Below are 10,158 nucleotides of genomic sequence, written 5' to 3' on the forward strand. Positions count from 1 at the left end.
CTTCCTGGCAGTCAAAGCAAAAAGGGAAATATGATAGTTGTTAGCTTCTTTTTAAAAAAAAAGATGACCAGTAAGGGGATCTTAACCGTTGGCTTGGTGTTGTCGGCACCACACTCAGCCAGTGAGCGAACCGGCCATCCCTATATAGGATCCGAGCCTGTGGCCTTGGTGTTATCAGTACCACACTCTCCCAAGTGAGCCATGGGCCGGCCCTGATAGTTGTTAGCTTCTTGATTTTGGAAAGGAAGAAGCTTATCAGTTCTTTGGGGAGACAAGACTTGTTCTGGCATTTGAAGCTAAAAGATACTTCATACACTAAGAGCCTGAGTGATGAAAGGAGTAGGTATAATAGCATATATTATGGCCATTGTTTGTCTGCCCTTTGGTGAATATTAAGGGCATAACTTAAAATAGAGGTGATATATCAAGAGCAATACTAAGGTAGTCCAAGTTCGTCTGGCCCGCACTAGGGATAGAACTTAAAGCAATATGTGTAAGAGGCTTTCTTTCTTTCCAAAGTTCTTACAGAAATGTCACTTCTCTCAGCCAGCTGCTGGGGGTCATGGCTGTGGGAATAAGGGTCCAGACAAGTTGATGTGCAGTGAAATAAGGAAGCCGTGGCAGTGCAGTGGTTTGGAAGGCTTCTGGAGGAGGCACACCTAGAACTCTTTCTTAAAATATACATAACACTGAGAAGCAGGGAAAACAGAACTTAGGCAACCGAGTTTGAGAAGAAGCCTGGGATAGAGGAGGTGGTGAGGAGAGGGAGAATATCCATTTATTAGGAGCCTTCTTGGAGCCTGTATCTTTTCCCAAGGAGTCTCCTTTAACCCCCACAGCACCCTGTAAGGCAAACATTAATGTTATCCCCTTTTTACAGAAGAGGAAACAGGGTCAGAGAGTAGCAAAGGTGAACGGTGTAGTAAGGGGTTGAGCTGAGATTCCAAATGCTGGCCTGCCTCAAAGCCTGGGCGTACTGCCTCTTTGTGCAGCAGTGCCATGAGAATTAAGCTTGGGCGGATTCTCGGGCTCCCCACAGGCCTGGAGGATGGGGGACAAGCAAAGCCCAGTATAACCTAGGCAAGGTGCTGTCTCTTCCAGGACACAGTCTCCCCATATGAAGCAAGTTTAAACCAAGTTGGTCTCTGGGTCTCCTTCCTGCTGCACTGTTGGTTGCCCTGTGGCCCTCACTGTGCTATTCTAAGCACCCATCTTCTCTGGGGCCAGCCCTGAGGTCCTGACAGGATAAATGGTGGTGCAGTCTGGTTTTTAGGCTCTGCTCCATCTGGCCCCCTAATTAGTCTGCGGGCTGGGCTGGTGAGGCAGAGCCATCTAGGCCCTGATTCCTGTGGGTGATGTAGGTGAATTGTGGATTACTCTGGCAGAATCCTCAAGGTTTTCTCCAAGGGAAAGACCCACCAGGCCAGCTCACTCAGCACCCCAGCACCAGCACACCCTGGCTGCTGAGGTAACCCAGCAGAAGGCAGCGGGGCTGTGGAGTGGAGGAAGTGTGTGTGAATGTGCAAGTGTTCTCTGTGTGACGCAGGATGGCATATGCTTGCTGTTGTGCGTCAGCAACTGAAGCATCCAGGTCTGCTGCCTCAGGGAGGTGGCCTGGTAACCCTACATCCCTCCACTGCATTCTGTATTGTGGGGGTGGCCCCAGTGCCAGTTCCCTATGCCCACCCCCAGCCTAAGCCCAGTTTTCCCAGGACCTTCCTGATCCTTGGAGTCAGGATTCCCTCTCCTCCCTTTTCCTGACCCCATCTCTCTGGCCACAAAGAATTCAAGGCTCTTGTTGCTGGGATTTTGTTTTGTCATAGGACCCAATCCTCTCATTTTGGAGGTGAGAAAACTGAGTACCTAAGGGGCAAGGAATTGTCCAGGTGACCCAGCAAGTCCATGGCAGCATTAGTACTAGAATCTAGGGAAATGGGGGACATGAGAGCAGGTATGTCAACAGAGCCTTCATTAGCAGTGTCCTTCTCCTTCCAGAATGGACATTCTCTTGAGCATTGAAAGGAGGGGAGTGTGACATGAAGGCAGATCAAAGCTATGTCAGATGCCTGCATTCTTCTGGGTACTCCCAAGGTCTACTAATCTGCACAACACCTCTTTGAACCAACTGTCCCATCAGTAGAGCCCTGGGGAGCAAGGAAATACTTTAAAGATCAAGCTGGTTCCCACCAAGTGACACATCTCCATCCCAGGAGCCCAGGGAAAAGCACAGCAAGGAAGCTTGGTCTAGACATGGAGGATGATTTGCTGCAACTCCTTTGTCTAGGCCTTGGTCTCCACCTCGTCATCCAAGGAATGGCCTAGATCTTCAGTGTTCTGCCAGCCCATTCTGCGCTTTGGGTTCCTGGTTATGGGGACAGGCCCAGGGCTGGCCATCAGCTCAGGAGCAAATTTCAAGCCCACTACTGGCTGCCTTGGCTCTTACGTCAGTGCCTTTCTTTTCTGTGGAACCTGGCACAAGGTGCTCTTTAATTCCGTTTTTATGCAGAGCTCACTTGGTGGGCAGACCTACTCTTTAGATAAAACATCAGAACAACCACCTTACAAAGCTCTTCTGAACTGGACTCCTCTAAGATCCCCTTGCTCACACCCCCATTAGCCATGGATTAGGTGGCTACTGTCCTGCATTTATGTGGTGAGCAGCTGAGAGTTGGTTGGGTTTTCAAGTAGCTTTACTCTGCTTGCAAAGGCAAAGTGGAAGAAAGAGTACAAATGTTCCAGGCAATAGGGTGAAACTGCAAGAGTCTTGCTCAAATTTACACATACTGGCAGTCACAGAGCTAAGAATGGTGCCAGCCACCTTGTTCTATCCCCCTCAGGCCCCTGTCGCCTGAAGATTTGGACTTCAGTTTTCCGAGGCCAGCCACCAGCACCCCCTCTCCCAAAACTGAGCAAAAGGTACTTCACTTAGTCAGGAGGTTCCCAGATCTGGAGTAATGAAAACCCAGGCTCTCAATATACTACTGATGTCCAGTGACTGTGCTTCTAGCTGGCATCAGTGCAAAGAAGGGGCACTTTCAAGCGCTCAGGTTGAAATGTTATTGGTGCCACCTCTGTCCAGGCAGGACAGCCAGAAATACCAACATGTTCCTACCCTTTGACACAGAAATTATATTTCTAGAAGTTTGTCTCATGAAAACAATCGGATATGTGGATAAAGATAAGGTATTTATTAAAACATTATTTCTTTTCTTTCTTTCTTTCTTTCTTTTTTTTTTTTGAAGCATTATTTCTAAGGGGGGAAATTTGGAAGCTTTTAAAATGTCCGTCAGTCGGGTTTTGAGTCAGTGCTATTACATGCAGCATGGCTGTATGATAGAATAATGCAGCTGTGAAAAGACATGTTATTAAGAAATTTTGAGAAAGACAAATAACTAGGATATATTTGGTAGAAAATGAGATAAAAAGGAAATCAACCACATAACCTCAATTTCATGTTTTTTTAAAAAAAGAGCATATATATATTTGAGTAGAAAAAGGACTCTATCAGGATGGTTTATCTGGATGAAGGTTTTGTAGGTGTTCTTTATTGTTTTTTTACTTTCCTACATTTAAAAAATTCTCTATGAGTATCATTTTTCTAATCAGAAAGAAAGGGATGCTTTATAAACATGCTGTTACTCTCCATCCTTCTCAGTACCCTCCACCCCCATCCTTTTCCTTGTAATGCTAGGTAGGTGTCTCATGCTCAGTGCCTCTTACTGCTCAGGATTCAGGGGAACTTTGTACCACCCCACCCTCTAAGCCACCAGCCTCAGGGCAGGGGGTGGGTCCTGAGAAGCCAATCATCCTTTGGAGCATCCCAGGACAGCTTTGTTGATAGGACCACAGATTAAATCATCAGCTGCAGCAGCATACAGCTAACCTCCTCCTCCTCCTCCACTCCACCCCCAGGGCTGGCTGGCACAACAGCGGTCGTTTGCCCTGTCCCGTCATTCTTGCCTCAGAACCTGAGCTGAGCCTGGCTGCCTGGCAAGAAATTTCCGTTCAGGCCAGCTGCACTGTCTCTTCTCCGGGCCAGTAGGAGGTGGGCTGCACAGTTCATTTTGTGAGGCACTGAGGAGGCTTCAGGTCACAGGGGCCAGATAGACCCTACCTCTGAGGAGCTCACAGGCTGAGGACACTGATGGCGGGGCAGAGTTTGCAACCAAGGCCTTGATTGCCCACCTAAGGAACTTGGACTTTAAGTTGATGGAAGCTGGACACCCCTCTTTAGTCTGACAAGGGTTAGATTTGAGTGTTAGAACAGTCACTCTGGTTCTGGGGAGGAGGGTGGGCACAGAGGCACAGAAAGCAGGAGGCTGACAGAGTGCATTTGCTGGGGCAGAGTTTGCAACCAAGGCCTTGATTGCCCACCTGAGGAACTTGGACTTTAAGTTGATGGAAGCTGGACACCCCTCTTTAGTCTGACAAGGGTTAGATTTGAGTGTTAGAACAGTCACTCTAGTTCTGGGGAGGAGGGTGGGCACAGAGGCACAGAAAGCAGGAGGCTGACAGAGTGCATTTGCACTGGTGTGTGTTTGCCTAAGGAATAAGAGAGAAAAGTTCCCACCTCCTTCCTGGGAACTTGCAGTCCAAATAGTGACTGCCAAGCACTGGCACTGTGGCCCCAGTGATGAATCTGAGGTCAGGTTTGGAGAGGCAGTCCAGTCCTTTGGGCCCACAGAGTCCCGGGGGTTATGGCACATGGATCCCTCCTCTACCTTCTGGGCATGTCCCAGTACCCACTTCCCAGCCAGTTTTCTCTGACCCAAGGCTTTCCTTGCAGCTGGTAAAGACACACAACCTGCTGACCACCAGGAACTATATCTTTGGATACCACCCCCATGGCATCATGGGCCTGGGTGCCTTCTGCAACTTCAGCACAGAGGCCACAGAAGTGAGCAAGAAGTTTCCTGGCATAAGGCCCTACCTGGCCACACTGGCTGGCAACTTCCGGATGCCAGTGCTAAGAGAGTACCTGATGTCTGGAGGTGAGAATCCACCTCTGCCTACCTCTGCTGGCCTCCCTTGTGAAGGCCTGAGCCTCTCCACTGAGCAGGGTGATGCAGGGAACTGACACACCATTCCATGGTGCTGGACCTGTGCTGGGAGATGCAATCTCCTGCAGAGATGGTGGGTCAGGGTTGAGCAGGAGAGCTGTCCATACTGTCCTCAGGATCCATCTTAGATAACGTCTTCCCTAGGAAGCCTCCTCTGACCTCCTTTTCTGGGCACTCCAGCCCTGTGTTTCCCTCTGTACAACCTGATCATTGTCCATGGCACTGTCATTTTCTACCGCTTGTGACCCCCATCTGCCTGATTTGTTGGGAACCCAGCACCTAGTACCAGCCTGGTAGAGTTAGGACCGCAAGGAATGTTTGCCAAATGAATGAATTCCCAAACCAACATTGCATCATTATCCCCATTTTACAGATAAGTAAGTTGAGAAAAGTTCCCAGAAAATGAATATCTTATGCAGGGCCATACTACTTCTAAGTGGGTGGGTTAGGCCAAGTCCAGGGCTTTCTCTTTTACACTTGACCATGTGCAGGGGGTGGGCAGTGCATCTGTGAGCAACCCTGACTGTACATCTCTCTTCACCTCAGGCATCTGCCCTGTCAACCGGGACACCATAGACTACTTGCTTTCAAAGAATGGGAGTGGCAATGCCATCATCATTGTAGTCGGGGGTGCGGCTGAGTCCCTGAGCTCCATGCCTGGCAAGAACGTGGTCACCCTGCGGAACCGCAAGGGCTTTGTGAAACTGGCTCTGCGCCATGGGTAAGTGTCTCCCTGCACAAACACACGCATGCACGCGCGTGCACACCCAGTGCTTTCCTCATCTCAGGGCAGCAGGCTCCTTGGCCTCTGGAGGCAAGACCCAGACCCTAGGAAGGCACAAAAGGGGAGGGGAGATTGGAGCCCAGGCTGCATGGTTTGGGCCAAGTTCGCCCAGGTGTGGGCTGCATGTCTGAGGGGCAAAGATGTAACCTGTGGCCTCTGGGCTGTTACAGGTAGGCTAAGAGGCCAGGCTTGTATGTGGGACTGTGTAAAGACTGACCACCTAGAGCCAAAATGTGTCATGTTGCTAGGAGAGCAAGAGGCCAGGGAGGAGGGTGGCATGAGTACAGGCAGAGAGGAGCTGGGCAGCTTATATTTCTGTGACCCGTCCTGGAAAGGGCACAGTCTGTGTGGCCACCTGTTCATCACATTCCATTTGACAAAGCACATCCACTTCTACAGTCCTCTTTAATTCCTCAGCAACACAGCAGGTAATGACATCCCTATTTCTCATTGGAGAAAACTGAGGCTCAGTGACCCAGTCAGGGACACATAGTAGATGCAGAGCCAAGCTGTTTGGATTCAAGGTCGCCTGCTGTCCTCCCATATCTGGGCTTTGGATGACCCCAGGAGGAAGGTCCTGGGGTGACAGTCCTCTAGCAGAGCCATAGGTGAGCATGGGAGAGGGGTGGCCTGCAGTCATACATGAGTTAGGGAAGGCACTATGCTATGCCATTGAGGCCCATGAAGCCTGGAGTAGGGCCAGAGAACATCCACTTTCCTCTCTGTCCCCTCAGGACCTTACCTCAGGCTTTGGGAGAAGAGGCCTCTTTGCAGGGCTGGTACCTGGGACAGCCCCTAGGGACACAGTCAAATCAGACCCAGTCCCTGCCTTCAGGGAGCACCAATGGCAGGGGAGGGAAGAGAGACATAGAGTGACAACACAGTGTGCTGAGGCTGTGATCTGGGGGTGAATCCAGGGCTGAGAGAGGCCTGGGCTGAGGGTGGGACAGGGAGAACTTCCAAGCAGAGAACTGAAGGATGAGGGTGAAGAACAGGCATTCCAGAGCAGGGCCCCCATCCTTCCCTTTGCCTGATGGGCCCAAAGCCCCAAGGTGCCCGCCAGTCACTAACACATGGGCAGAATTTGGTAGTGGGGAACATGGGAGCTGGGGACCCCCAGGTGATTGTGGTACATCCCTGGGAAGAGGTGGGAGCTTGGCTGGTGTACAGGGCCAGTAGGAACTAAAGCCAGTGATTGGGCTGTAACAGACCCTGGACTTTCCTTTCTAGAGCCGACCTGGTTCCTATTTACTCCTTTGGGGAGAATGAAGTATTCAAGCAGGTGATCTTCCAGGAGGGCTCCTGGGGCCGATGGGTCCAGAAGAAGTTCCAGAAGTACATCGGCTTTGCTCCGTGTGTCTTCCATGGCCGAGGCCTCTTCTCCTCTGACACCTGGGGGCTGTTGCCCTACTCCAAGCCCATCACCACTGTTGGTGAGCCTTCATCCCGCAGACCAAGGGCTGTTCTGAGCACAGGGTGCTACACAGCTAGTCAGCCGTAGAGTCAGAATTCCAGTGCAGGCTCCCTGGCTCTTAGCCTTGGGGACTTCGATGTGTTAGGTGCTGATGGGAGAGACCAGTGGAGTAGGTGGATGGGGGAAGAGATCCACTTCCATGAGCCAAGCACCACGACAGATGGGGAAACAAGACCTGCAGTCTCTGGGTTTGCAGCACCTGCTAGAGCAGAGAAGACTGTATTACAGCAAAGACGGACAGTGGTGTGCAGATTCTGTAGGGGGTCATAGTGGACGCCACAGAGGTGATTCTTACACTGCTAGCTAAATAGGAATTATCCGGCAAAAGAGGGAAGTGAGGTTTTTTTCAGAAACAATAGCCTATGTGAAGTTGCAGAAAGAAGATTGTGTAGATTTTTGAGGAACAGAAAGAAAAAAAATCCATATGACTAGAGCATAGACCTGTGAGAAGGGTAGCAAAAAACTGGCTGAATTTGGTCCTAAGCTGTGTTGTTTTTGGTGTATTTGGGACAATGTAGAGGATTCCAAAGAACTACATATTGTAGGTATGGGTGCGCATGTGTGCATGCACATGTGTGCGTGTGTGTTAATAGGTCACAGGCTAGAGATCACATAGGAGCATGCAGGCCCTGAGCAGTGGACTTGAAGATACTCTGACGCACAGATACTCTGAGTTATCAGTGCCAGGTGTTTTGCTTTGTACTTTTGGAAAATGACAAAGCAGCAGTGAGGGCAGCAGGAACACTTCCATGCACAGGTATGGCTGCAGAATGGACAGGTCCTGTGGGCGGTGTGAAGGAGTCTGCTCTTCACCTTGAGAATGGAAACATACTTGAGGGTGTTTGGAGGGGAAGTTCAGATTTTAAAGCACGATAAAGTGATCTTTGGGCCTGCTGAATAGAAAATGGATTAGAAGGGACAAATAAATGGGAGCTACAAGACTAGGCTTTTGTGATAGCCAGTGGCTTAGACCAAGAGAGTGGAAGTGGAGATGGAAGAGAAATGCACGATTTTGGGAGAAATCTCAGAAATATCATTAGCAGAACTTAGGGATGGATTGGATATGGACATGAAGCAGGAAAAGAAAATAAAACAATGCATAGATGTACAAATGTTGTTCTCATCCCCCTTCTCCTGCCCTTACCACACTTTTCAAAGCATGTTCTTCATGGAATCCTCAGAAGAGCCATATGAGAAAGGATCCTCATTTGACAAATGAGGAAACTGAGGCTCAGAGAGGCAAAATGGCTGGCCCATAGTATAGCAAAAGCAAAACTTTTACTGCTCTCACAACTCTCACAGGAACTCCGAGCAGAATGCAATGGGTTCAGCCAGTCTTGATCCCATCTGCTGCTTAGTGGGGTGTGGCCTTGGGAGTGTCTCTTCCCATGCTCCTGGGCCTCAGTCTTCTCATCTGTAAAAGGAGAGACAACCTGAGATGAAGCACATGAAGCAGCATTCAGCATAGTTCCTAGCACAGAGTGGCTGCCATCCGCATCACGGTGGATGCCCGGGGTTGGGGGAATGACATCGACTAACCAGAGGCCTCTGCTCCATCCCTGCAGTGGGCGAGCCCATCACCATCCCCAAGCTGGAGCACCCGACCCAGCAGGACATCGACCTGTACCATGCTATGTACATGGAGGCCCTGGTAAAGCTCTTCGACAAACACAAGACCAAGTTCGGCCTCCCGGAGACCGAGGTCCTGGAGGTGAACTGAGCCAGCCCTCGGGGCCAGCTCCCAGAAGGAAGCAGCTGCAATTCATTTTCTACCAAGTTCTCCCAGTGCTTTTTGTTCTGTAAATTTGGAAGTGTCATGGGTGTCTGTGGGTTATTTAAAAGAAAATTATAATACTTTTGTTAAACCATTACAATGTTAGGTCTTTTTTAAGAAGGAAAAAGTTAATATTTCAAGCTTTTTCACTTCTAGTTTGTCCTGTTCTAGGTGGTGGCTAACGCATCTGGGCCTTTATGGTTTCTCAACAACCCCTCTTCTTCCCTTCTCAAAATGACAGAGCAAACTCAGTCCTGCTTAATTGGGGAAGAAGGACAGCTATTTGTGGCTGAGGCCAGTTAGATTATTTGCTTGTTGTCCCCGAGGATGAAAGGCAGAAGCCACTTCTGATGTAAATGCCTCTATTCCCACTACCCCACATTTGACTGCAGGACTAGTCCCTCTTGCCGAGGGGAAGGGCCAGAGGCACAGTTGTCCCAAGTTTGTGAACGCAGTGGTGAGCATCTGGAATGCTCCAGCCCTATTCTCCTTTCTGCCACCCTTAGCTCACCCAAGTCTCTCAAATCTGAGCTTGTACTGGCCTCCAGGACAAGGATGGGGTGGCAGTGATACCATTCAGGGGAACAGGACTGACCCAGGTGCACCATCTCTTGGGTCATCTGGACACCATGTTCTAGTTGGAGAAACTGGTTTTCCTCAGGAGGCTGATGGCATGGACTCAGTGAAGACTCAACCTTGGCCAGAATCACATACTTCCCAGTGGCCTCGGTTTGCCTAACCCACACCTTCAAGTCAGGGTGTGAGGAAGGGGTCCCTCTTCTGTTCACAGAGGGGCCTGGCCTTTGGAGCAGCAGACTGGTTCCAGGACAGGAGACCCCCAAGCCCAAGCCTCACATATTTGTGCCTTTCTGAGGGGGTTGGGGCCAAGGAGGAAACTTAGCCCCTCTGTGAGGGTGTGAGGAAGGGGTCCCTCTTCTGTTCACAGAGGGGCCTGGCCTTCGGAGCAGCAGACTGGTTCCAGGACAGGAGACCCCCAAGCCCAAACCTCACATATTTGTGCCTTTCTGAGGGGGTTGGGGCCAAGGAGGAAACTTAGCCCCTCTGT

General features: G+C 50.1%; 1 protein-coding gene across 1 annotated transcript in view; it reads left to right on the forward strand.

Moving 5' to 3' along the window:
* DGAT2 (diacylglycerol O-acyltransferase 2) overlaps nucleotides 1–9,187 on the forward strand; it is a 36,591-nt gene extending 27,404 nt beyond the window's left edge. The window contains exons 5-8 of the mRNA XM_008577261.1: nucleotides 4,787–4,991; nucleotides 5,607–5,781; nucleotides 7,075–7,277; nucleotides 8,884–9,187. Of these exons, the coding sequence (XP_008575483.1) occupies nucleotides 4,787–4,991; nucleotides 5,607–5,781; nucleotides 7,075–7,277; nucleotides 8,884–9,038 (738 nt within the window). The 3' untranslated portion in view covers nucleotides 9,039–9,187. The remainder of the gene's footprint in view (nucleotides 1–4,786; nucleotides 4,992–5,606; nucleotides 5,782–7,074; nucleotides 7,278–8,883) is intronic.
* Nucleotides 9,188–10,158: the final 971 nt, after the last annotated feature.

This window comes from Galeopterus variegatus, unplaced genomic scaffold (assembly GCF_000696425.1).
Source record: "Galeopterus variegatus unplaced genomic scaffold, G_variegatus-3.0.2 Scaffold1473, whole genome shotgun sequence".
NCBI lineage: Eukaryota > Metazoa > Chordata > Mammalia > Dermoptera > Cynocephalidae > Galeopterus > Galeopterus variegatus.